This window comes from Lagopus leucura, unplaced genomic scaffold (genome assembly GCF_019238085.1).
Source record: "Lagopus leucura isolate 7727_CA_CO unplaced genomic scaffold, USGS_WTPT01 Super-Scaffold_100021, whole genome shotgun sequence".
NCBI classification, from domain to species: Eukaryota; Metazoa; Chordata; class Aves; order Galliformes; family Phasianidae; genus Lagopus; species Lagopus leucura.
The window spans coordinates 12,476,705-12,504,109 of record NW_024962274.1 but is presented as its reverse complement, the minus strand read 5'-3'; the positions used below and the strand labels follow the sequence as shown (position 1 = coordinate 12,504,109).

The 27,405-nt window shown below is 45.9% G+C and overlaps 1 protein-coding gene across 1 annotated transcript; it reads right to left on the bottom strand.

Annotated features, from left to right (window-relative positions):
* Positions 1-1,404: 1,404 nt before the first annotated feature.
* PCCB (propionyl-CoA carboxylase subunit beta) lies at positions 1,405-27,405 on the bottom strand. The gene is made up of 15 exons (XM_042878213.1): positions 27,247-27,405; positions 26,046-26,165; positions 23,812-23,880; positions 22,027-22,083; positions 19,168-19,281; positions 16,042-16,152; positions 14,796-14,904; positions 13,803-13,923; positions 10,351-10,432; positions 8,478-8,601; positions 7,192-7,299; positions 4,302-4,402; positions 2,938-3,036; positions 2,650-2,743; positions 1,405-1,660 (listed from the first exon to the last, which is right to left on the bottom strand). The coding sequence occupies exons 1-15, from the start codon at positions 27,403-27,405 to the stop codon at positions 1,539-1,541; spliced, it is 1,590 nt and encodes a 529-aa protein (XP_042734147.1). The 3' UTR covers positions 1,405-1,538.

Genomic DNA, 27,405 nt, shown 5'->3' with positions numbered 1-27,405 from the left:
TTTAGCATCTCCTGCTGGCTCCGATCAGGCTGAGAAACCGCACCTACTGCTTTACTGACACAGCTTTTGCCTCTAAACTTGGGACAGCCACTCTCATACCTTTGAAACTACTCATGGTCCTATGTGATAACTCTTAAGGTTACAGACACCTGACTACACCACTTCTCACAACTAACTGAAGAATTCAGTTCATTGCAGGGACCCCCAAACATTCACATTTCAGCTGACCTTGCCTTGTTGCAGTGTGCTGTTTCCTGGGGCAGTAGCAGCAGGCACCCACTTATTCAGTGCATGTCTGCTGCAATACAACCACATACATTCAGACAGCTTAAATGCGTTTCCATAATCTGAATACATCACCTCTAGTCATTACGGAGCTGGGATCATAGCTGAAGCAGTTTTTCTCTGCTATCTTTTAGGTCATTTTTAGTGGCTGCTTCCCCCCTCCTCCCCCCCTCCCCTTTTTTTTTTTTTTTCTCCAGGCTCCATGGCTGAAGACACCAGGCACCAACATGCACCTACCCAGGATTAGTGCCTACCAGCAAAGTTGCACTTTTACCTCTTTCCTCCACTTCAGATGCCTGGGGAGTGGACAGAAGCAGCAGCGATCAGCAGGTACAGTAGTTCTTTATCTTGTAACACATTACTGCTAATTACTGAGGATACTCTCAACAGACAGGTCATCACAGGGCTTCTTGTGCTGGAAGTTATTTGCAGGAGCACTAACCATCACTCACCAGCTTTTGGGGCTGTAGTTCGCAGCTTCTAGTGAGGAGAGTGAGCACAGAGCCATTAGTAGTAACATCTGTTACTTGAAAGTCAGGCAAATTATTAGAGAGGAAAAAAAAACCAGGCTGGAAGACAGGTCTGGAAGTCTCTACTTCAACCCTCTGCTGAAGGAGTTTGGTTTTTTTTATGTCCTATTGGAATTTCCTTTTTTTTTTTCCCCCTAATCTGGGCAAATTGTCTCATCCTCCAAGAGCAGCATGACTCCATTTATGCCACCTATGCCGCCATGGCCCATACATGACTTAGTAGCAACCAGAGGCACAGCACTGCTTCAGCCAGCATATGAAACTGCCACCTGGGTAAGCCTAGCAGAAGAACAGAGCAGGTTAGCCTGAGATCTGCAAAGCTTGGAATGCAACACTCCAAAATCCAAGCCTAGGATTTTTCTTTCTCCGAGCTGTGGTGCAGGAAACACAAGGTGCAGACCCAGGTGATGCTCACAGCACACAGTTGTGAATCTCAGCAGTGATGTCAGTCACTGCAGCTCTGCCTAACATAGCCACCTCTACAGCCCTTGAGATGAGCAATCCAAGGAGCATTCAGCCCTGAACAACCCAGGCACTGCAGACTGTGTCGCTCATCAACCCCCAAAGAAAGGTTTATGAAGATCCTCGGTTAAACGAGGTACATGCTGTGATTTATTGATAAGCATCAGCAAAATCAAAACGAAATACTTCATTGCAGAGCACACTGCCACGTGACAGAAAGACTTGCATTCAGGTACTGCCAGGGCCGGTCCCTCCTCACGCTCACAGTGGGATGTTAGCATGTTTCTTCCAGGGGTTGGTCTGGCTTTTACTTGCCAGCACATCCAGGTCATGGCAGATGCGCATGCGGGTGGTTGAAGGCTGGATGATATCATCAACAAACCCTGTGGAAACAAACCACACCAAGAGCTTCCTCTTAACCTTTTGTATCTCCGCTGCGATTTAAATTCACAAACCTAAAGTAACTCTTGGGATCAACCGTTCACAAGTTACAAATTAACTTAAGAATTTAAAATAGCCTGAAAATATTCCTGTGTCAAGTGTTAAAACAAGAAACTTCTATTCCCCCAAATAAATTAGCCAACCAAGAAAGATAACTGAGGGAGTGGGCTTTACTCACTGAATGCTTCCCCTGTTACTGCAAAGTCTTAGAGAGCTCGTCTCATCTCTGTTATTAACTAGTTTGACTTAAAGGTTCAGAATTGTTGATTGGAAGAATCCCTTAACTTTGCATGTTCACAGCTCTTTTTTCCCTGGCTCTAACAGCAGTAACAGCAAACCAAAGGGAGCAATGCTGTACACACCAGCTGCGGTGACGAGCTTGACTAAGTCTTCCCAGCTCTGGGGCACTATTAAATAAAGCACAAAGCTTATTAATTGGGCAAAGCAGCATAACTGGAAAGATGTAGAGCTGGCAGAGCCTACAGAACTGCCTTCTGGAGCACAGGTAATGCTTCAAAGCTAGAGGTAAAAGTCCTTTCATAAGAAGAGCAGAAAAATTCACACCAACGGCCCTGGGAAAAGCCACTGAACTGAGTCAGACCCTTTTCTCAAGGCTACCGCTCAGCATCTAGAACCATCAAGTAGATTCCCAAAGCACCTATAATTAACAGTACGAGTTTTGAGATGCTCCCCATGATTGCAAAATTGAAAGCATGCCTTCCACTGCAGTCCCTGCATTGTTCCAGTCTCTTCCCACCCAAAGCCATTCAGATGGACAGTTTGGTTGTCTGGTCTAGACAATGACTTTTCTGGACACAAATTTCTTGTCTAAATAACTTACAGCACAATGTGTACTAAATGCTTAAAAATTAAGTGCCTGCACGCAATGGCAAACTCCAACCAAGGGCCACGATACACGCGATCACTGTACCTCTCATGGCTGCCGGAAACGGGTTTGCAAATTTATCCACATATTCTGCCTCTGCGTCTGTCTCTTTTCCTCTGAAAATGATCTGCACAGCACCCTGGGAAGATAAAGCCCACAGGTATTCAACCCATACAGGGCAGAGATGCCTTCTTTACCACCCCCACACACTGCATGGCATTGGGCAAATCGCTTCAGCAAAGCATCACTGGTCTTCCTCTCACTAAGCAGCCTCTGTGCCAGCGAGCAGCGATGGCTGCTGCACACAGTGCGAGTCAGCCTGCATTTATTTACCTTTGCCCCCATCACTGCCACCTCTGCAGTCGGCCAGGCATAGTTTGCATCTCCTCTTAAATGCTTCGAGCTCATCACATCGTAGGCACCGCCATAGGCCTGGAACAAAACCCCAGGGATTCGTTAGTGTGGGTGACCTCACCACAGCAACAACTTAATTTCCTCTTGCCACTTCTACTGTTCCAACAAGCAGCAAGTGGAGCTACATTTCTACCTGTAGCAGTGCACACACCCTACTCAACACCTAGAATCAGACACTGAGTCTATGCAAACACACATTCAAGACATTCTCACTCATAAAAACAATGAAGAACTGTAAAAACTTGCCTGAAGCCACCTCCTAAGTCTAAGCTTCACGAACTTGAAACCACATAAAAGCAGGAAGGGAGTTGCTGGCATATAAAACCTTCCTGAAGGCAGAAAAGAGGAGTCGGTGCCTGTCTGCAGCACCAGGCCTCTCCCTGCACGTGCATTCAAATAAACCAGCATGCTTCTGGGAGCTCCTGGCCAGGGGATGCAGCACTCAGATTCTGCAGTGCTCCACTCTGGACCTGGAAGTGGTCCAGGCAGCACTGGTAAACAAATACTGCAGACCTGCAGAGCAAGCTACAGCCAAGTGTTTCAGGGCACTACGTGAGGTGACAGCAAGGATGCAAGCTTGGGAAGAAGAGAATGGCAATATGCTGTCATGGCAAAGGAAGAGAAACCTGAGCAGCTCTTTTAGTTTCATTGCTGTCAAAAGCCCATCACAAGTGAAACAACCACCAAACAACAAAAGCACAAAACAGAACAGGAGGAACAGGAGAAAGGAGTCAGGAAAGGAAAGGAGAAAGCAGATGTTTAGCTAAGCTTTTTAGGAACTTAGAGAAGCATGGTGTCATGTATCTTACAGAAAAAGAGAAAAGGAAACCAAGCAGGGTATAGGACAAGTACATGGAAGAAAGAAAAGCACAGAAGCATTAAACCTGTAAAGTTAACAGAAAAGAGACACAATCAGCATTGCTTCTGTAACTGGAGTCTGAAGTTGCAAGAACAGAGAAGATGACAAAGATTGCCTGTTGCAGAGGGATGACACAGGCAGATGACAGAGGACAAATACTTGACTGGAGGCTTTCTAGGGAAAAAGCAAAGAGCAGAAAGATGGATTTGGAGGAGCACAGAGACAAAATGAACTGTGAAAATATTTTGAGAACAGAAAAGTGGTCACTTATAAATTGGCACGAAGAGGTGTTACCAAACAGGACAAACCGAGACGTGACCACTACAGAAGGCAGAAGTGGGGCAGACATAAGAAATAACCAGAATGCTACTGGTGAAAACGGGAACTCGTATGAAATAACACCACAGAATTAATACCAACTTACTTTTCTGGTGATTACAGTAATTTTAGGCACAGTTGCTTCTGCAAAGGCAAACAGTAGTTTTGCACCATGGCGTATGATCCCTCCGTACTCCTGAGCTGTACCTGCAAGTGGCAGAAATATTTGTCACTCTAGGAAGTTCACAATCACTCCATGTGCAATGAGGTGTCTTTCATCTTGTCATTACCAGGAGCACATTACAACAACAGAGCCCTGTTAATAGCAGGAGCAGGTAGCAGCCCAGGTGATGTCCTCCACTAGATGCTGAGCAACTGAATGAAAAATACCTTGCCAAAAGCAGCAGAAGTCTGAGTGTAAGGTCACAGAAATGCATTGCTCACCAGATGGTTTCTTCATAGGAAGAAAATAATATTCCATAGTTTTCAGTACTCCAAATGTGACTAGCAGAGAAACATGCAACCCATATTCACTTCCAGAGAGCAGCACTCTTCCAAAACCCTTTCTTCTAGAGCATAAGGAAAGGCAACTTGGCTACCACACAACAAAGACCCATGCCTCCTTCAAGCAAGCCCAAGACCACGGCCCTTAAAGGACAGAGCAAGGAGTCTCCTATAAGGAACCTCACAGCCAGTAATTCTGGAGACCGACAGCACACTGCAAATAGAAATACAAGTCATCTGCTTTAGAGGGTGTTCTACAAAGTTCTGCCCCAGACACAGGCCTAGGATCATAACTTGTCTAAAGATCCTATCAGAGTATTCAGCAGCTGCAAATCTCCACTGAGGCCCAGCTCTAGCAAATCATTACCTTAAAAAACAAATCTAAGCACTAACAGCCCCAGCTGTGACAGCTAGGTGAGGGAACATGGCCAGAGGAACTGATAAAAGAACTCTGGAAATGCCTTTCACAGAATCTAAGAAACCAAAGAAAAGCTTTGCATGCACAGAAAGGAGGACAGCTGATTCACCACCTGACTGACAGCCAGAGGATGCGAGGCACTGCTCTGCCTCCTGTGCCCACACACCTGCACAGGAGGGCTCTGCCTCAGCGTTCCTACTTGTCTGCCACAGTGGGAAAGATGTGCCAGGTGCATTGGATGAGACATGCTCAAGGAGCAACACTTGGAAGTGGCAACCACACATTATTTCTAGCAATTCTGCATTTCAGGCCACTGTGCATGCAACTCTGCAATTACTGTCTGACAGTTCATCCATCTTACAAAAAATTATTAAGTTAAAATTTGTTTTGTGAGATTTCTTAAAATTTGGTAGCTTGATTTCAAGTGTGATTTGATTGCCTCATACTGCATGCCTACACTCACAAATGTCCCTTCTTAACTGCAATTTCACTTAGGATTTCCCTGTATTTCCCTGCAGACCGTCGGACACACCAAGCCTACAGACACTTCCCAGCAGCAGACATCAGAACAGCCAGGGCTTATTGCAGCAACAGCCTGAACACAGCTGAGGTCCTCAGCCTACACCCAGGAGGTGGCAAGCAAGATCCTGCAATCCAGGCAGTGCTTTGCACTCTTAAAGCAGAGCAGGCCGTCACTGCGAGTGCTTCGACTGCAACGTCAGCCCAGCTGTTATTCGAACCATTTACATTGTGAATTAGTATGAACTCTGGACATCAATCTGCTCCCAAATTTGTTCTGTGTTTTTATCCTTAAATGCTGTCTGCACTGAATTGTTTTGGATGTCTCAACGAAGATTCTCTTACCCTACTGGACAGAGAGAAGTAGTGACCACCACACTCAGAATACATTACTTCAATTGATGTTTCTAATGGCAGTGTATTAATCTTTCCAAACTCTGAAATATAACAGTTCATAATCAGTGTAAAATCTCAAGTCTTCTTTCTTCAGCTCTACTTTTATGTCTTTCCTTTATCTGCTTCTAAGACAACACAGTAAGTTAACATTTCTAACAATCAGTGACACACAAATAGCTTTGTTCTTGGATTGTATCTGTCCACACTGCAGCCCCTGAAGCTCTAAGGAGAACCAAGCTGCTTTGTGATCCAAACAAGGGGAGAGTGCAGCAAGAACAGGAGAGAAAGGAAAGTGGTCAAGAAGGAATAGAAGGTTCTCTTAACACCTCTATTGCCTGCTGATAAAACACATAACATGTGGTAAGGCAAGAAACAGAACATTGACAGCAGCATTCTGATGTTCTGATGTCCAGTAAGAGGCCCTGAGGGAAGCCTTAACAGTTTTTATACAGTGCTAACCTTATATTCCATTCTATTGGAGACTTTCTGTTCCTCACATAGGCTGTTTTCTAGTTTTCATTTTAACATTAACTGCTCATGTAACTAATGCTGAGGAAAGCCTAATCTCAAACCCTTTAACTCATGGATGTTCTTATCTGAACAATGCTTGGAGCAGGAATGAACCTGAGCTTTCAAAGCAGAGTCTCATTATAGTAAAGGAGAAAAAAAGTGACTTCCATGTCATTTATGACAAGGATATCTGCAGGGAACACGGTGTGAGTCCTGGACAGGCCACAACCACCCACTGTGCAACTGAGCTGCCATCCCAAACGGCAGGGCACACAGCTTTTGGGGGCTGATGGTTTCCTACCCACACCCAGCCCTGGCCAGCTACATTCATCCCAGTGCTTCCAGCCTGACCTCAGCACCGCTGTGCTGTGAGTTGGCCTCTCCTCAGCAAAGCCCTGCAGAGCTGTCAGAGCACACAGAAACAACAGCGCTGCCTTGTTCAGGCACCCATTTTTCTGGAACACAATTTGCATATTTCAATATCTTATTGTGACTGCTGTACTTACTGAGTAACATTTTAAAGTCTGGCTTATTTAAGCTTCGGTACAGCAAACAGCTCTTCTTACAGTCGTTAAGATTGGGTTTAGCACCACCACCTCCCGCTGCTTCCCCACCCCACAACCAATAGGAACACAAGGACACAGCATACCTGGCAAAAACCCAGGAACGTCCACAAAAGTAATGAGAGGGATGTTGAACGCATCGCAGAAGCGAACAAAGCGGGCTCCCTTGACAGAAGAATTTATATCTAAGCACCCTGGAGGTGAGAAAACAGAGTAAGGTGTAAATGACGTGCTATAGGCAGTAATTCAAGGCAGCATCGAAGTCATGCTGTAGTTAAGCTGTACTGTCTTCTCAAAAAGAAAGACAAACAAGAAATCCTGCCTGCAGTAACGTGGAAATCATCATCTGCTGTCCCAGCACTAAGCTGACCACCAGCTGCAGTCACCTGGCACCCCTCATCCTTCTGAAGCACTGCACGCAATTCCCACCTCCTCCCACAGTGACTGCTGTGCACAGACGGCTCCTACGCCAAAAAGTCCGTTTAAATCACACCCTTGTAAATTAAATTACTTTTCTGTGATTTGCTCTTTAATTATTTTTCCCCAGTCAGTGATATTGGAACAATGGAGCTCCCCATGAAAAAACAAAGGCAATTGTGAAAGACTGGTGTTCTGGGGAAAAGCTGCAAAGTATTTCTGTTCTGCATCACTGCCATTTAGAATTAGATATTATATCAAACCTATACAAGATAAGGACACCTCAAACATTAACTATCTTCAAACTGATAATACCATCTGAAGACTAAAATAATATTACAACCCAGTGATTGCTGGGTACTGTGGTACCCAAGCGCTGGCTGGTCAGCATTCAGTCTCCTCAGAAGTTATCCAGCTATTAAGGAGAGAAATCAAAATCCCTTCTGCAGTTCAAAAAAGGTGATGTAAGCTACAGATGTTTGTATCTTCATGTCTGGATTGTGTGAGCTCCACACACTTGTACGTATGTCTGAATGCTTTGCATTTTCAGAAGAGCTGCACTACAGAACAGACTGGGGCATTCTAATGCTGTGGAAGCAAGCACGCAAGCTCCAGGTTCTGCTTAATCAGTCAATCTCAGCCGCTGCCAGACCACTGGTGGCCTTCTCTTGTGCTAGACACAGCAGCCCTGCAGATACCCAAGAGCAAGACCATCACACTGATAAAGAAATTAATCTTTTTTTCAGGTCTTCATGCAACAAAGCAACAGGCAAGTCACACAGCTGCACAACAGTGAGACTTCAGACAAACAAGGCATTAGGAAAGCAGCATGAAGCAATGGCAGGCCGCACAAACCATCCACAGTTCATCCAGCCAGCCTTACACAGAGGGCAACAAGGAAACCAAACCAAACCAAGAGGAGGCAGCACATCAGAAGCACGCAGCTGTCCCCAACCTGATGCTACTTTGGGTTGGTTGCCCACTATGCCGACTGTCCTTCCGTTCATCCTGGCAAACCCCACAACGATGTTTCTGGCGTAGGATGGCATGATCTCAAAGAATTCCCTTTCGTCAACAATCTGTAAGGAGGACAGGTTGGCAGAGCCCTTAGAATGTCTGCACGCGTATTTATACACACAGCTGTTAGCGTGAGAAACGTTAGCAGAACTTGCAGAATAAAATAAAAAAGGAAGAAATCTTTCTGTCTGCACAGGAAGTAATTAGCACTGCATTCACTCGCAGAACGGCCAATTAGGCATCCCAGCAGATAAAACCATCTTTGTGGCATTTCCTCTGTAGTAAACCTGTTGTAACTTACCACAGAAACCCCAACCAGTTGCTAACCATTTTTACCCTCAGCACACCACTGGCAGACTGCACTTTAACAAACAGCTTCCAACACCAAAAGGCCAATCATACTCCTTGGAACCTGGGGACTTCTCACTATCTGTTTAATTCATACTTTGCTTCTTTGCAAATCCAGAGCATTTCCTCCCGAGGCCCAAATGTGCCATGCTCTGCTGGGGATGACGACTCTGTGCTGACCAGCAGTGTTGCCTGTGCACAACAGAGGGGCATAGGGAAGCACTGCTCTGCACAGCAGGAGAACACTGCGCCAAAAAGATCTCCCTGCAAACACAGACCCTCACACAAACACAAACCCTTGCAGCTGCACGTCCCTGAGCTGGAAGCCCCCATGTGTGCTCTGCAAAGTGGCATCCACCAGTACAGAAAGATTCAATTCAAAGATGATCATTCCAGATGGAGCAGTAGCGACACCTACACACGGCTGCATTTCTGCTCTTCTCCTGCTGTGCTCTACCCTTACTGCCTTCTTTGCAGCTCTTGATGGCAACTTCTCCTACACACACCACAGACTGCCTTCCAATGCATGAAAAATTTCAATTATTTATTATTTAAGCAGTTTTATTTCCTTAGTTAATTCTTCTCAAAGCCCGTGGATGCGTTTTTTTTTCCTAATTCACTTCAGAATTTTTAAACCTCACTTTCTGAGGCAGAACACAGAGCAGGGACATTCAGAAGAGAAGAACCTGCAGATTAAAAGCCCATTCTGAGCTTTTCTTAACCCACCAAAATGGATCTGAACACAGCCAGTTGCACACTGAAAAGTATCGGCTGAATGCTTGCGTGTGGGGAGAGACAGTCAGATAAAACTGCAGAGGGAAAAGTCTGGAAGGATGCCATGAGCTCAGCCCTGCTCCCCCCAGCCACCATTTGTACTCACTGCCTATGAGGCTGCTCTTCCCAGGTCTGTCATCTACCACAGGATCCTGGGCCAATCTGGGATCCTGAACATTCAGAACTGGGACCCCCAGGTGCTCTGCAGGGCTGTAACAGTTACACATAACAGAACTGGGTTTTGTTGGATTTTTTGGATTTGTTTTTGTTTTGTTTTTTACAACCCTGTTCTCTGCACAGCTGTTTTCAATGTATTAAGACGTTAAAACTGACAAAAAATGAATTAGGCAAAGCTGGGCAAGAGAATTCCCAACAATGCCTACACTGCTTCAGTAAAATTCCACTAGATTTATACAGCAGTGCTCTCATCTGTACAGCTGTGCATGCTGTTTGATCGATACTGAAGACAAGCACTGAGACCCTTTTCCCCCACAAACATCTCTCTTCTGCCATTGCTGCTGTCTCTTCATGCATGACTGCTGAACAGGGGAAAAAACAGTAACCTGCAAAGACTGAAGAACAGATCTGAAATGGCACCATCTTGGTTTCCTTCCATGACTAACAACTACATACACAGGAATACGACATGTTCACATTGTTCTCAGCACGGCTCAGACCGGCAGACTTACGGAGCGGATGATATCCAGCATATCGTAGGCTTTGGTGGATTCCATGGGGACAATTGTGTCCAGCTCAGGAACCAAACGGTCGCTGCAGAAAACAAATCCAAGCAATAACATTCGCAGATCAGATGAACGCCAGACCAAAAGCTCAGGCAAACAGCGCCAATGCCATCTCTCCAGAACGTGGTGGGGACTGCTACTCAAACATGGGGAAAAAGCAGTCCTCTTTGCAGCACAGTTATGCTTTGGGCCACTGAGGGCTCACCCATGGCTTACCTGTTGCTCTGAGCTCCTCCATGAATGAGACATCTCTTATAGAGATGTATTTTTGTCTACAAGATCATTGCCTGAAAACACCTCTCCTCCTCTGGCTGGAGGGGCCCACAACACAGGGGACTGCACAAGGGCACTGGAAAGGACCCTGTGCTGGAGCACAGCTCAGCAATGGGGAAATTGGTAGCGCAAAGCACAGTGCAGAATCACAACAGTCCACCAATGCAGTGCTTACAGAGAGGTGAAGTGGCCTCTCCAATGGCAGAGCAAGGCTTCTCATTTACAACTCTGATGCTGCCTCTGCCCATGCTGTATGCTTGTGATCTGAATAAACCTCTGGGAACCTCTCCATACTTCCATACTTCTCACCCCTACCAAGCAGATAAAGACTTGTAGAAGGGTAGAACATCCATTCACAGCTTCTTCAGTTTAAGCACTGGGTTTGAAGTATCTCTGGGTATCTCATCATCTCTGCACTTCAAGAGCTTGACGTTTAACGCCCTGTTAGCAGCTCACCTGTCAGTTACCCATCTTCAATAGTTTCATTAACGACTTCCATGTGCTGGCATTCATGGGGTCATTCACAGTCCCAAGGTGGGGGGGCTGCATGTATGCCAGTTGCTGAGAGTCACAACCGTACTTTTCTATGTTTTAACAATGCCATGGCTTTGTACCTTTAGAACAGTACAACATTAGGCTCTAGAAGTTCAATTTAAAACTGGAAACACGATCTGCAATTTGTCAATCTCAGGCAAAGAGTAGGAACATCAGCCCCACTGCTGCTCTAACTCACCTGCAGTGGACCAACAGACACCTCCCTGCTGAGAGCCACAGCAGCACTGCCAGGGTATTCCCACAGTTAAGAGAATTGCATGCATATATATTCAAATGATATAATTAAGTCTTAATCTGACCAACGCATTCAATGTTATGTTACAATGGACTCAGAAACTTTTACTTTCCCAGAAAGTAACTATGAATATGTTTTAAAATCTTCCTGTTACCTCCAGATTGTATTCTGAGATATCCCAAAGGATAAGGAAAATGGAAAAATGAAGGCATTGCTCCCATAAATCCACAGAGCTGTAAGGCAGAGATGGAAATCGTAACGGCATTAAAACGAACAACCACTGGCAAACAAAGACATTACCCAGAACATCTCAGGGACGAGAACCTCAAACTGTCAGAGATAAAGGACATCTGGAGCTTGCCAGTGGAGTCCCGGGACTCAGGCTGAGAATCTCATTTATCTGTTGGAAATCCTATTTATCTGAAAAGATTTGCTGCTCATCATCAAGGCAGTCAGCTGAAGCCTGCGACAGCCCGAGAAACTCACTCAGGTCAACAGTGGTTTCCATTAAGTGCGAAATGGACCTGTGTGAGGTTCCCAGGAATGGCTCCTCAGAGGAAACAGCACTTGTTTACAAAACCAAATCACATCACACAAATGGGACGGACCAGACGCTCCTCAAAGGCAGAGCACAATCACCATAGGAACTTTCTAATTTTCTTATGGAATCCAAAACAAAAGAAACAACTGTAACCAACAGGTTTCAGCTACCAAACCTGATGTCATCAGCACCACAGAGAACCTGTCTGCAGGGGGGAAGAAGCCAACGTGGTTGGAGTTAGCAATGAAGATGAAAGGATGTAGTGTTTCATTTACATCATTAGAAGCAGTTTCTCCTGGCATGAAAACGGTCCAGTGAGAAAGAAAAGGGAGGAGCGGGCTGCGACTGCAGCAGCAGCAAGAACCCCATCAGTTCAAGGCAGCATGTGCAGATGAAGCATCACCAATATTAAGTATTAGGACCACACAATTTGGTCTATATTGAAGATATCACTATTCACACAGGTAAATTTATCTTCACACGTAGAAAAACAACTGAATTGAAGTTCTCAACACAAATCACTGAGCATTTACTATACGGTGATCCTTTACTAATATACCTGACACTGCATTAAACATCTGCCATAACACAGAACTGATCAATCTCCCAGCCATGGGATAACTGACAGCTTCTCCCAGATAAATAAAGTGCCCAATGTAAGATAAACTGATTACAGAACAGACTGTTGTTTCCATAAATGAAATTAAAATATCAGCCTATTTCAGTACAACATGCTGAATGCTTAGAAAGAAAGCGCCCACCTCAGCAACAGTGCTCCATGTTCACCCAGCAATACTGGGTCTGTCACTGTAAGAACAGTCTTCCAGCTTAGCAATTGCATGAGATGAACACGGCAGGAAATGTTAGGACCAGTAAATGATCAGCTTGTCTGACCATCCCCTTCACAGCAGTTAGCACACTTATTTCTCTTAACAATGTATTTCATTTCCCACAGCAGTGATTTGTAACACTGATACAAAAAAAAACTGCTTCAAAGATGTTACAACACAGAGCATACAGACAGAGCCATTACAAGACAGAGGCCTAAAGAGAGGACAACTTTCCCAATACCCATGTCAAAATCTTCAAGTGTGCAAGAAACCCCAAGATATAAATCATGGGCATCTGCAGAATGGAAAGGATGAACAAGGATAGGAGCAGATGTCATACAGGAGAGGATGGAGACCTTTTAGGGGATGTGCACAGGAAGGGCTGCAGTCAGATCTTTGGTTAAACAGCTTTTATTCCACTGACATTCTGTCTGTCCTGCTACTAGCAAGGCTGCCTACTGAACCACTGCTGCACTGACTCCCAGGCTGTCCCTCCATCTCTTGGCATTTTTTGCCATTTTCCTGTTTTCCAGTCTTGAAGTGATGAGTCCTTCCTTTGTTGTCAGCTACACAACAAACCTTACAGACAGCTGCCTAATGCCTCCTGTACTTCATCATCCCATCCCAACCTCTGCGTTTGGTGACCAAAGCTTACCCAACAGACACATCACTGACAGAGCAGGGCAGGATCTCCCCACTGCACCTTACTGTGCTGTCTTCTGCCTCACTGTGCCTGCCTGAAAAGCTGTGAACTGGACAGAGATTACTTTCCCCATATCCTGTACACAGCACAAACTTAATAATTAATGTTAACAGTGGGCACGTCCGTTATGCACACACACACAGCTGAACACTTCCCATGTTCCCACAGTGTACCACAATTATCACAGCACATTTGTGCCCGTTGAGCCAGAGAAGCCATGAAATGGTCAGACAGCAGAGAGCTCAGCCAGCTTCCTCTCACCTGGGATCGTGGCACTCACACACTGGAGCCGGGTCGCGGTTGCTAAGAGGTAAATAATTAAAGAACTCTCGGAGGTTAAGTAAGGCGTCTACGTCGTTCTCAAAGGCCCTGTGTGCCACTCCTGGAAAGAAGCAGTTATTGAAATTACTTTGCAGTGCTTTGTTTTCAAGTATGTATCCATAAAGACAAGGAAAAACAGCACGATGCATTAAACTTAAGCTACTGACAACTGGGAAATTTAAGCAATCAGATCTGACCAGTTAAAAGTACCTAGAAAATGTGTGGCTGCATCAGTCTTCTTCCAGAAGAGCTCTGGATTGTTCATTTTGTATTTAAAACTGTGTGAACTGGTTTATCAGCTGTCACAGATTGAACTGGATCCCAGCCTTGTGCAATGCAAGAGCTCAAGCTTTTCACTGTGTTCTCTCACAAGGCCTGGATCTGCGGCAGGGGTGCACACACACGTTGCTTTGGTTCACATCAGTCCAGTTCACACAGAGTTTGAAATCCCACTGCCAGCTGGAGCCTCAAGATCAAGGAGACACCAAGTCTCCCCAGAGGAAAAGAAAATAAAAAATACTAAGCCAAAGGAAAAGAACGTTTCTAGGCAAACAAGGGATCGCCAAGAATCCTTCAACCCATGCACATTTCTGGGGAAAAACACACAAAAACCATCATCCCAAACCTTCCTTGAGAGCTCTGCTCTCCTACAGCCCTTCCACTTGTATAATCGTTTGTGGATTTGCTGCTTTCTCCTCAAAATCTCAGAACTCTGCCACACTCCCACTTTTCCTGCTTCGTCTTCCACCACTAAGAGGGATTGGTTTGAGCCCTGCACACCGCAGCATCCTGTGCTCCAGCAGTTTCATCCCTTCACCTCAGGTGACAGCCATGCCCACAGGAATCAGTACGAGGTTCACAGCAGCTCCAACAGCCCCGTCACTTCTGTTAAAGTTAAGATCAGAGCATGAAGTAAGACTTTCCAGCTCTCACCAGACACAGCCGTGTGCGTCTTCGCTCCCCCGAGCTGCTCCTGAGTGACATCTTCATTGGTAACAGACTTAACTACATCTGGGCCAGTGATGAACAGATAGGACGTATCCTAGGGGAGAGAATAAAGCAGAACCAGTGTGTAAATGCCAGAGCCAAGCTGCAAAAGCAGCAAAGGAAAGCTGCCGTCCCGAGAGACTTTCCTCAAAATAGGAAAACTGTTCAACATTGGAAAGAATTCCCTAAAAAAAGAATCCCTGATACATTATACTAAAATCCACAGAAAATACAGCTACCTACAGGTTTCTTTGGAAATTTGTTATTGATTTCCCATGAAGAATAAACTGAATTCAATTTCATTTAACCCAGAAGTGTATTCTGCAGTTTCTGCACACCTTTTATTTTCCAGTTCTGTACCAATCTCTATAGACATTAATAGCTTATACAGAAAAATAACCTGAGACAGAAATCATGAGGTAAAGACAACAGCTATTTCTTAGGACAAAAAGGAAAGACCCATAAATGCTAAGAGACCCAAAGGAAGATGGATGAAGGACTTTTTTGCTGAGTACCCATAGAACTTAGAACAACTGGAACACAGAATGACTCCATGATTTCAAATTTAAAGTGAATAAAAAAGAATAACTCTGAGTCTAACAGTTCAAATATTAGCATGAAATGCAAAAAAAAAAAAACAAAAACGTGAAGGGGTGAAATGTTTGTCCCACCCCACCACCATACACTGATTTCAGATGTTAAAAAACTCATTAACAAAAATCCTTCTGAAGCTCCTCACAGTCATGACCAACTCCTTTTCTACAAACCACCTTTTTCATCGTGTCCTGTCTGTGCCCTGAGCAGTAACCACCACAACCCACCTGCAATCCATACCTGCCAGCAGCACAACCAACCACCAGCAGCTTGTAGTTTGAAAATATATTAAGCACTCCTGTATTAAATGCTTCAGACCTGCTTCATTTAGAACTGAAGCTTAAACAAAAGCGCTTTTTAACAAGAGATTAATTATATCTTCATCTATCCAACGTGCAAAACAATGGCACAGGACTAATTCAGCACTGCCATCCATGCCAATTAACAGCTGGTCGTGTCACAATGGTATTAATGATATTTCTGCAGCAGTTTCCAGGCCTTTAGTGAAGCAGGAGCCCACCAAACAAACCCTGACATGGGGTCTGACTGTGACTGACCCCATTTACCAGCAGCACGGCAGGATCTGCTCCACCCTTACCTTCACCATGAACGTGAAGTCAGTTAAAGCAGGAGAATACACAGCTCCACCAGCACAGGGCCCCATGATGAGCGAGATCTGAGGCACCAGCCCAGAACACAGAACATTTCTCTGCAACAGAAATCACAAAGACATGCAGTCTGAATGGCAGAAGTAAATTAAGCGCGTTTACTTCCCAAAACTGAACTGCCACCACATTCACCTGCCTTAATTAGAGAGAAGGGGACATCACACCTCATACTGAGAGCAAACCCACCGCACGATGGTGACAGGAAATGTCTAAGCAAAGAATTCACTTGTCACATTTTCCAAATGGCAACAAATTTGATCTCTCTGTGCATCACTGCCAGCCTGCTTTGAAGTAAAAAGGTTCACAGGAATCAGAAACAGCATACAGCAGTGGTCAGCAGCAACACCAGGAATGCTGCCTCTATGTAAACCAAAGATGAGTGATTTGAGCATTAACTGGAGCTCAGCAACACCCTTCAAGCATCAGTGAACCTATCGTTTCTGCACCTCACAATTCTCTGAAGTACTGAAACTTATCAGAAATGGAGGCCCATGCAAGGCATTTCCAAACAAGACTGCCAGCTTCTGATGGCTACACATGGAGCTCACACCCTGTTTTAGGCCCCAGTACAAGTCTGACAAACTGGGACACACTGGAAGATGCCCCCACAAGTCATGGGACTCAAGCAGTCAGCAGGCAGCAAGAGGCTGTGGGAATGGGGGCTGCTGAGCACAGAGAAGAGAAGCCAGAGGGAGAACTTGCTGCTACCTTTATATCCTATGTATCTTTTATATATCCTTTATATACCTATATATCTTTATTGATGACCTAGATGAGGGGATTGAGCCTACCCTCAGTAAGTTTGCAGAGGGCACCAAGCTGGGAGGTGGTGTTGATCTGCCTGAAGGTAGGGAGGCCCTTCAGAGGGATCTGGATAAGCTGGATCACTGGGCTGAGGTGAATGGGATGAGGTTGAACAATGCTGAGTGTCAGGTTCTGCACTTTGGCCACAACTACCCCATGCAGCATTATGGGCTTGGGGATGAGTGGCTGGATGAGTGTGAAGAGGAAAGGGACCTGGGGGTGTTGGTTGGTGCTCGGCTGAACATGAGCCCACAGTGTGCTCAGGTGGCCAAGAGGGCCAACGGCATCCTGGCCTGCATTAGAAATGGTGTGGCCAGCAGGAGCAGGGAGGTGAGCATCCCCTGTACTCAGCACTGGTGAGGCTGCACCTTGAATACTGTGTTCAGTTTTGGGTCCCTCCCTACAAAAAAGACATTGAGGCCCTGGAACGTGTCCAGAGAAGGGCAACGAAATGGTGAGGGGTCTGGAGCACAAGTCTTATCAGGAGCGGCTGAGGGAGCTGGGATTGTTCAGTCTGGAGAAGAGGATGCTCAGGGGAGACCTCACTGCACTCTGCAACTTCCTGAAGGGAGGTTGTGATGAGGAGGGGTTTGACCTCTTCTCCCAGGCAAGGAACAGGACCTGGGGAAATGGCCACAGCTTGTACCAGAGGAGGTTTAGATTAGACATGAGGAAGAACTTTTTCTCTCAGAGAGTGGTCAGGCACTGCAGTGGCTGCCCAGGGAGGTGGTGGAGTCGCCGTCCCTGGCAGTGTTCAGGAGGCATCTGGATGAGGAGCTGTGAGATGTGGTTCAGTGCTTGTGGTGGCAGTGATGATGGGAGGTTGGACTGGATGATCTTATAGGTTGTTTCCAACCCTGTGATTCTGTGATACCTGCAGATGTGCTGAGGGACTCCTGTGGAAAAGCATGATACTCTCCTGGGAAATGCACAAGGAAAGGATGAGAACCAAGTGGTACAAATCACAGCAAGAGATAACTGAAAAAATGTCACCATGAGAACAGTTCAGCAAAGCTGCCAAGTGTCTGTCCCTAGAGACATCCATAACGTGGCTAGACGAGATGAAGCAACCTGGTTTGTTGTTAAAAATCAGCCCTGGCTGAGAACATTGGTCTGTACACCCCCAGATGACTCTCTGGACTGGAATTATCCTGTAATTCTATTCTAAATGAGCAAAGCTGATAGTTGACCATGGTCTGCCATTTATTAAGGCAACAGAAAAACAAGATAGCACATGGTTGTGGAAAAGAAAGAACTGAAAGCAGAATGAACTTTGTCCTTTGGGTTAACAGCACAAACATCAGATGGCATCGCAGTGACTCAGGCAGCTGCCAGCATGTTAAAAACCACCAACCAAAAAGCCAGAAATGCACACAAACTAAAGCAAAAAGAAAACTGTCAGTAAGACATCTGATGATCCTTGGAATCTTTCCGTCATTTGTTTTCAAAACAGCTCTAAGAGGTGTTTATGATTACTACTTTTCCTATCATTTATAATAAATGCTATTTCTCATATCTACAGAAAGTACAAATCATCCTTTAAAACAATGCATGTTGGTAGGCATATAAAATAATGTCATTTTAGGGGAAAAAAAAAAAAAAAAGATCAATACTGTGTGCTTTAGCCACAAAGATACTGCATAACATAAAACTTCCACCAGTCCAATCAGTCCTGCACGTCCTCAAGTGGTAACACCAACAAGTTCCACTGTATTCTTTGCACAGAAACCTCTTGCATTTTTTTTCCTCCCCTCATCGACCACCTTGATACAACACCTGGTGCTTCTGCTGCACATTCTCAAGTTACCCTCAAGCACAGGTTGTTGGGTTTACTTAAAGTCCCTTTTTCTGCTGCAGAAAAGTTTCACCATTTATCAGCCCCACAGAAAGCAAGCCTGCTGTGTGAAATTCTTAACAGGCCTGTATTTCTGAGCAGCCACAGAGACAGCTAGTGGTGTGTCACAGCCATCAGACACCTACAAAACACTCCACAGCACAGCATGCCCACTTGTCTCAGACAAACGCATACACACTTTGAAAGAAGTTACATCCCAACACACACAAGCTGTAACTCAGTGTGAATCAACATTATTCACTAAAATAACTAAAAATATTTATAGGTGTTTCCTAATTAAGTAAATTGCTTAACTTTCTATTCTTCTGACAAAGCCCACGTTGCAGTGCAGCTCCTGCAGGGCTTTTCACCAGATCACAGTGTTGGACAACGTTCACTCAAGCAGCAGGGCACTCACCAAGAAGATGTCAGCATAGCCAGCCAGAGACTCCACCCCTTCCTGAATGCGGGCTCCTCCCGAGTCATTGAGCCCAATGACAGGGGCTCCAACCATGGCAGCCTGATCCATGACCTGGTGATGAACACAGACACTTGGTTACCTGCAACACCAGCACGGCCCTCCCCTATCAAACTGTGCATCCCCCAGAAAGAAAATCATGCAACAAACTTTGAACTGCTCACACGGCGCTTCGCATCTCGCTTGCTTGCATTAATTACAATCATTAACAGCTTACTGACATACTGCATTTTGGCTCTGTAGCAATGGGAGAGATCAAAATACGATGGGAAAGACATTACAACAAAGGTGTGACGGCAGGAGCAGCACAATAAAAAGGTGCTATAAAGGAAGGGCAGCAGATTGCTCACCCTTATCAGAAGATTCCAGGTTTGCAGGGGAAAGCTCCACCAAGGAGGGATCTCCAACCACAGACCCTTCCCCAGTGGCAGCCAGCCCTTAAATGAGGTCTAGGAGAGGTGCAGCCAGGCTCCACCCCTTCCAGTCACACAGCTGCATTGCCTCCACCTGTGCTCCCAGGGCTGACCAGTCCTTCCCCAGGTGTTCAGTTGGTGCTTGGGGCCAGGACTCAACAGTTCCCGTAGAGCCTCACTCAGACTGGAGGCTGAAAGGCACACATTTAACCCCTCTCGTGTCCTTCACTGCCTTACCAGCTGTGCATCTCCATACCCACACTGTACCACCAAACCCTTTGCTACAGTGACACAAGCAGAGGGGTTTGGCATTTTCCTGACATTACAGCACTGGTATATAGTAACAAGACCTGCCTTGGTTCTTCAGTCATTTTCCTGTAGAACTGCACATGGTCTGTCAGTCTCTAGTTTGATATTTTTTCCTGCCCTCGCAATCATTTTTACCCAATTACATCCAATCTTTAACTTTTTAAGATTTCTAAATCTTCAGCCCTGTCTTTCAAAGTGCTCACAGCCATCAACAGTAGCAAGCAAGTTTTTATTGCCTGGAAAACCAGAAAGGACATTACGACATTCATACCAACATACCCTAGCAGTACCAAAACTGCAGCCTGAACACGGGTTGCTGATAACTGTCTCTGTGTAGCGCTCAGCTGGCATCACTCCTACTTGCAGTCACTGCACGTAAAATAGGGATCCTTCAAACTTTGTGCCTGGACATTCATTTAACAGTTGGATCACCGCCGTGGCAGACATGGAGAATGATTCTGCAATCAAATACAGTCCAGCACTTTAAAAGCATCTGTGTGGGCCACAAGCAGAGGCTCCATGAGCAGCCTTGTTTGCTTACAGGGATGTTACACACAGCATGATCAAATGTCTTATTAGAAACCAGTTGACATCCATTGCCTTCCCAGGTCAATGAAACAAGTTCACTGACACACTTTGCTATTTCCCAAGGACACACATATGCATTCATTTTTCACTTCCATGATTTTTCCAGATACTGAAATTCTTCACATCAGTGTACACATTTAATACACATTTAGACTACTCGTGTTTGAGGCTTTATTTTTTGCCATACCAGTACCTACAGCTCTTCTGCAAAAGGAGTCTGCCACCTGTAGCCCAGACCTACCTACCCTGCAAACGCCAAATACCTGAACTCCAGGAAAAGATATGCAGAACAGTGACAGCCAAAGGCAAAAGTCCTGCTGAGGGGCAGCAACTTCACTTCATTTTACGTGCCTCAAGCAATTCATAGGGTCTGCAGCAGCCAAGACTGTCTCCCAGAACAGATTTCTGCTTCCCAGAACTCAGCTCAATAAGAACTAAAAGAAGTGACAGATACCACACCATGCAGCTCTCCACTGCCAAGCTGCAGCCTCACAGACCGAGCAACTGATGCACACAGAGCCTTCAAACTTCAAGGCCTACCACTGGTGCTGATGGCAAACATAGTATCAGTTAGGAAGGACTCATGTCTTCCAGTTCTGCTACCACTCCCTGCTGTTTCAGAAGTACCAGATCACAAACAAAACAGCAGAAGGCGTCCCAGTAGCATCACGTTACTCCCATCACAAAGAAACATTTTGGAGCTCTGATGTAAAAGGGCAATACAAACACCTTTGCTGATATCAAGAGCTGGTAAAGCCCAGTACTTATTACTCAGCCCAAAGTCTTTCTGTCTTCTACTTTTATATCTCCTCACTGCACAGGAGGTTATGCCAAAAAATAGTTATTTCTAGCAGGAGAAAAGGCCTCGAGCTCCATACACCTTGTTCCCAGTTCCATAGCAAAAGAAAATGTAGAAGTTTTCATCAGCCCATGCCACTGAATATTCATGCATGAAACAGCTGCTGCCCTCCACACCCCTGGGATTCCAACACCAGCTTTTTCAGTGAGACAGGAGGGCAAATGAGGACCAACAGCCACACGTGCCTGATAACGGAAGCTCGGCATCAAGGTGACCTCTACGCTGTTGTCTGTCTTCAGATTGTTTACTTGTTACATTTCTTTTCATAAATACTACATTTCCACATAACAGAACTCCCAAGTCATTCCATATTTCTCCCTCAGACAGTGGCTAGTTAACCCATGCTCATAGTTGTATGTCTGTCTGGCTTTTTGCACACAACAGGAAAATCAACTTTGAGCAGACATTACTTACAACAGCTTCAAGAGCTCCCAGAGGAAGCCCCTCTGCTCAGCTGTGCCCCCACTCCTTACCAAACTGTGAGGACACAGGCATTCTGAGACTGCCAGCAATATCCACCACAGCCCACTGAAGTCACTACAAAGCATTTCCTCCAAAATTATTAGCACAACAGATTGGAAAAAGAAAACTGGCCATTTTTTGTTGCTGTTCTCTGTTGTGAAATATTACCTTGCAGATCTTCTGGGCGTGAGCTCCAGACAAACTGCCTCCAAATACAGTAAAATCCTGGAAACAAAACAAATTCTGAGATTATGGAAAGAATCTTTTCAATAACAAGCAGCCAAACAAATCCCAATAACTGACCTTAATGAAAAACGTGTCAAGTAAACAGTATAATCCTGCACTGCTCTACATTTAGCACACTGCTCCAAGGCAACATGACTCTGTAAGCAGCCTGCAGACCAATCGTGGTCAATCCAACCTTGTTTACAAGTAAAAAGATCTTTTATGCATTTGCCAGTAGATTCTACGTTCAGATCACAAACTCACTGTGTCTCATTTGCTTTTATTATTCTTCAAACACTCTTCTTCCACAAATACATGTTACTCTTTCAGAGATGCTACCAATACTGGAGTAAGCCTGAGAAATGTCACCGTAAGTAGACTCCTACTGCAAAGGGTGGCAGTAGGATAAAGCTGCAAACAGGCAGAAATCACAAATGAAAGCATGCCCTTGTTCTATATTCATGAGTTATGCTCCAGGAGTTTATTATTCTTTTGTGGGGGCTGCAGGAACGATGCCAGCCAAAATGGACAGCTGGTGTTTCCTCTGGGACTGTGCTGTGAGATTCTGAAAGAGCAAGAAGGAGCCCTGGGGCTGATCCAGAAGGGACAAGGGATGGTGATACCTGGCACCAGGGGTTAACTTCTGGTCAGCTTCACTGATGCATTCCCTCTGAATTTTACTCTCAAAGAAACCCTAAAAACTTAGCGGGCAGAAAACATCACGACCAGTAGCTGAAGCAAAAAGGAAGTGACATCTTAAGTGGCAGCTAAATTTGGAGATGCATAAAGTCTTTCTAAAAAATAATTGTTTTAAAAACAGCACACGATGAAGGGACACATTGAAACCCTTACAAGAACTGCCCTCTACCTGTGTTACTTGAACAAAGAAACTCTGGCTCCTCTTCAAGCCCACATAACAAGAGTGCCCTCCCCTGGAAGAACGACACACCAGGGACAAAACAGGCACAGCATATGCCTCAGTGCAAGCAAGATGGCAACAACCACTCCAGCCATGGAAGCAACTTGAACAAAGGCTACTTGGTAACCCAGCACAGACAGGCAGATATCAACAACTCAGAAGAATGCTCTTCTTCCACTGTGCTAAGACTCGTCCAAGATAAACTCCACCTATGGTGTTTCCTCTAAAACACTTTTAATATAAAACACACAATTTATCTATTTATATACTATCTGTCAGTCTCTTTACTAACCTGAAGAACAGTTCAGGGTTGCTCAGGTGCCCTTTACCACGAATTCAACCCAATGCAATTCCAGCCGGTACCTCCAGCAGGCAGCACCAGACCTGCACCTTCCAAGTGGGAAGGCGGTTCCCTGGGCTCACAAAGCACTCTACTGACATTTGCAGGAGTCCAATCACAACACCTCCAGCTGCACGCACAGCCAGAGCTCTCAGTACTTGCAACACGTTGTGCTCAGAGACCTCTCCATCTCCAAATAAGGTACCAAATAAGTGCTGCATTCATCGCTTACTTCATCCCAACCTTACCTACAACTGCAAATCTCACCAAAAAAACGGCCTGGGAAAGATTTCTTCTGCCTCTTCTTGTCTCCAAGTGCACTGCTTCCTCCCACAGGATGTTATGTTTATCTTATGTTTAATGGCAGGTGGTAAACAGGTACGTTACTACATGGTCACAGTGTAATGCAGCGTATTTATTTCAAAGGATAAGTTCATCTTACTTACAAAAACAAAAAACAGAGACGTACCTGACTGAAAACATAAGCCAGTCGACCATTAATCCGTCCACGGCCAGTCACCACACTGTCTCCAGGGTACTGTAATGGAAAAAAATAAAAAATAACTCTAGATATTTATATCTCAAAATAGCAACAATGTCCGTTAAGAAGCACTGAGCACAAGGTTAAGGTAAAGACTGATAGTGAAAGGACTGGTCTTTATTTGCGCAGTGGAGGCTCCATAAAGACTCGCTTCAGCACTGGAAAAGAATACTGCAGGTAACATCACATCAAAGTTACATATGAATCTAAAGATTTATGAGTTTTGCACTTTCCCCTCAAATTTCAGCATGCCTAGAGTTAAGGCAAACCACGTCCTCAGAGACAGAATGCACATTTTATTAGAATCAGATGTTTTTAAAAGAATGGGCACCATATATAAATCTTTCTTGAGAAAGGTCATAAAATACAGAATCCAAAACATTTCAGCTTGACCTGTCCCATTTTTTTTACCCTGTAAGTAAGGGAAAAGATGAAAGAGGAGATACAGCATGTGAATCCTAAAGTTTCCCTACTGATGTTGTCTCACTTGTAAGTATATGGATGTTTTTCAAAACAGCAGAGGAAGTGTGTTGCCATAAGGGAATTCCAAGCATCTCAATGCTTTTTGCTGCCTAGGAGGAAACAAAAACAAATGAAAAAACCCACTCTCCTCCGCTCTAAGGCCCATTTATACCCAAGGGAATCTGTTCACAGGGAGGTCACATCTTTTGGGGACTTCTCTCAAGCTGCACAGTCAGCACTGTTACCACCTCCTGGCATACAGAAAAGCATTACACACCTCTCCAGCTCCAGCCATCATACTGCAAAGATGGCTCCTAACAGCCCATACAGCAACCTGGACGGAGTACAAGTTTCACCCTACCTTTGGAAACTTCCAGGAACCCTGAGCTATTCAATGCTAAACTAATATTCCAGCTCACTGCCCACCAATTAGGTCATCTGCTGTGGAACTGCGCTCTGTAAACACAACCTGCAGCTCACTGAAAGGTGAATTCTGAAGGACAAGGCAAAAATTAACCCAGCTGTCACTCTCAGGACTTCACTGCTCCTTTTATCTTCAGAGACAGTGCTTGGTTAACAGCACTGTGGGTACAGCATTGTGAACTACAATGAAAAGCAACACAGGAGTTAATTCAGTTTGCTGGGGGAACAAAGTAAGAAGTTACCCATAGAAGAAAAGATGTTTCCTCCTACACTCAGCGAGCGCCATCCTTCCAGCAGAGTCCTGTCAGCAACCTGGCCACTGGAAATGAAAAGAAGCCCTTCTGAGGGTAGAAGCCTACCAAGCCCTCCCTCACCACAGCACGCAGCCTGGCAAACTGGAAGGACTGCAAAACGATCAGCTAGTTTAAGAACTGTGGAATCTGAAACTGCAGTCACTGCACTCAGCATGTGGCAGTGACACACCTGGCGCAGCTTCCTACCACATTCCAAATCAGAGTCACCTACAGGAAGGTTCACCTTCAATAGGCTAATCTGCACTAGCCACCTACACAGCCCAGCACGTTCACCAGTCACTTCTGCAGGACACAGCAACAAAATACTCTTTGCAGGTAGTAATTCATTCACCAGGCATCAATGTCACTGCGAGAGACTTCGGGGAGCCAGATTTTTCCTCTACATAACACACCTCGTGTACCTTGCTGGTTTAGGATATATGGCCACCTATCAAAAACAGCATAAGTGAGGCAGACTGCAGCTTCTCACCAACCAGCAGAACTGCTTGAACATGCAGACACGTCACGTTTTCAAGCCCTAAAGGATTTAATGACTACAGTTCGGCAAGCGTACGTACAGATCTGACTTATTTCAGCCTACAGCTCTACTGATATCTGTAGAGGGGCAGAAGGATCCACATTTGTATAATATACATTGTATATCCAAATGCAGACATATCTGCACACATAAAACGGATTTGCATTGTATGTATCCCTGACTTGACAGACAAACATACGACAGCAGTACTTGAAACAAACAGGTAATCTCCTAAAACAAACAAACAAACAAAAAAATCAAATTTAAACGATGTAAAAATAAACCTCATGAGCTGTTACATGGAAATTACAAGCAACAAAAGGAAATTCGCAAACACTTTCCAAACCCAAAACATACTGTATGCAAACAGAAGAACTTATCTTCAATCACACGCCTGGCTACACAGCAGAGGACAAAGAAACAAGAATTACGTGAAATAAAAATACCTTATTCTTACTAGAGTCCATCCCAAAGTCAGAACACCTGTGTTCCACAAACATGTCATATTCATCAAAGCTGCCGGGGTCCAGCAGCAGAAGAATCCGCTCTCTTGCTGTCAGCTTCCCCTGAAATGGAACACACCGCAGTTAGCACTGCCATTGGGCAGCCCTGGCCCTGCCAGACACCTCTGGGTGCAGTTTAATGAAACATTCCCTCACCAGATCTTCTGCTTGCCCCACTGATTGCACACCCCCAAAGCTGGGAGCATAGCCAGCAATGAGCCTCCTCAAGAGCAAACACAAAGCAAGGAGACTCGGAAAGGAAGGCTGACTATCAGAGCTGCACTCCAACAAGATAAGAGACAGCCTCAGCCTTTTTAACAAGATGTAATGTAATGGCATCTCAGCTATTTTTGCCTACACGTCTGATGGCTGCTATGCTCTTAAGGCCTTTGGTTCTATTCCTGAAAGTGGAACCCTTGCACAGCCAAACCGGCCCGTAAGAGCAGTGCTGGGCATTCTGTGAATCTGAGCTTGGCCAGGGAAAGGCCGCACACAGCCTGCAGGGAACTTCTGGCAGGTTTTGCTGGGACCAACGGGGCACTACAGCACGACGGCCGAGAGCGGAGCACACGGGCGGCCCTGCACGCCCCTCCTCGGCAACGATGATGCCATGAAGTAACCGGTGACGAACAGCTCATTTCGGAGCTCGGCCTTACACAGCTTTCTCTGCAGGCCAGGTCGGCGCCCGGCAGCGCAGGGATCTCACACAGGGGCGGGCTGCCCTTCTACTGGGGGCCGCGCCTGAACGCGGCGTTACACACGGCTGAGGCTCCGCGCGGAAGCGACGGCCGAAGTTCTCAGAGACAGGGGAACGCAGGGCAACGTAAGCGGTGCTCGAGGCCCCCAGGTGAGCACAAACCGCTCGAGGCAGCACTCCGCCGGAAGCCCCGGAGCCTGCGGGCGCCGTTCTGAGCAACGGAGGTTGGGAAATCCCTCCGACTCAACGACGGCCCGCCCCGCGCTGCGTGAGCCGCCGGCTCCGCGCTGCCCGCTTCGCCCGCCGCCCGAGCGCTCGGTGCCGCTCAGAGGCGCGCTGCGGCCCGCCGGAGCACCGGGCCGGCTTCGTTCCACCTTCGGCGGCGGGCGGAGCGAGCCCGAACGGCGCCTCAGGGGAGCGGCTCTCCTTCTGCCGCCCGCGCCTCACCCGCCTGTGCTGTGCGTCGATACGGCTCTGTCCGCCGCCCAGCAGCGCGGCGCGGCGTTTCTCCTCGATGCGCTGCGGCACAGAGCCGCCCGAGGCGGCGCGGCGTCCCCACGGGGCGGCCCGGCACAGCGCCGCCCGCAGCACGCACTGCGCCGCCAT

Bases quoted from the DNA above. Each gene is read 5' to 3' on its own strand.
- PCCB (XM_042878213.1), bottom strand. From the start codon at position 27,405: ATGGCGGCGCAGTGCGTGCTGCGGGCGGCGCTGTGCCGGGCCGCCCCG. The intron at 23,881-26,045 runs GTATTTTTATTT...TTTCCATTACAG, and splicing joins TGGACTCTAGTAAGAATAAG to TACCCTGGAGACAGTGTGGT. The intron at 4,403-7,191 runs GTATGCTGTGTC...TGCCACTTGCAG, and splicing joins CGTTCCTGGGTTTTTGCCAG to GTACAGCTCAGGAGTACGGA.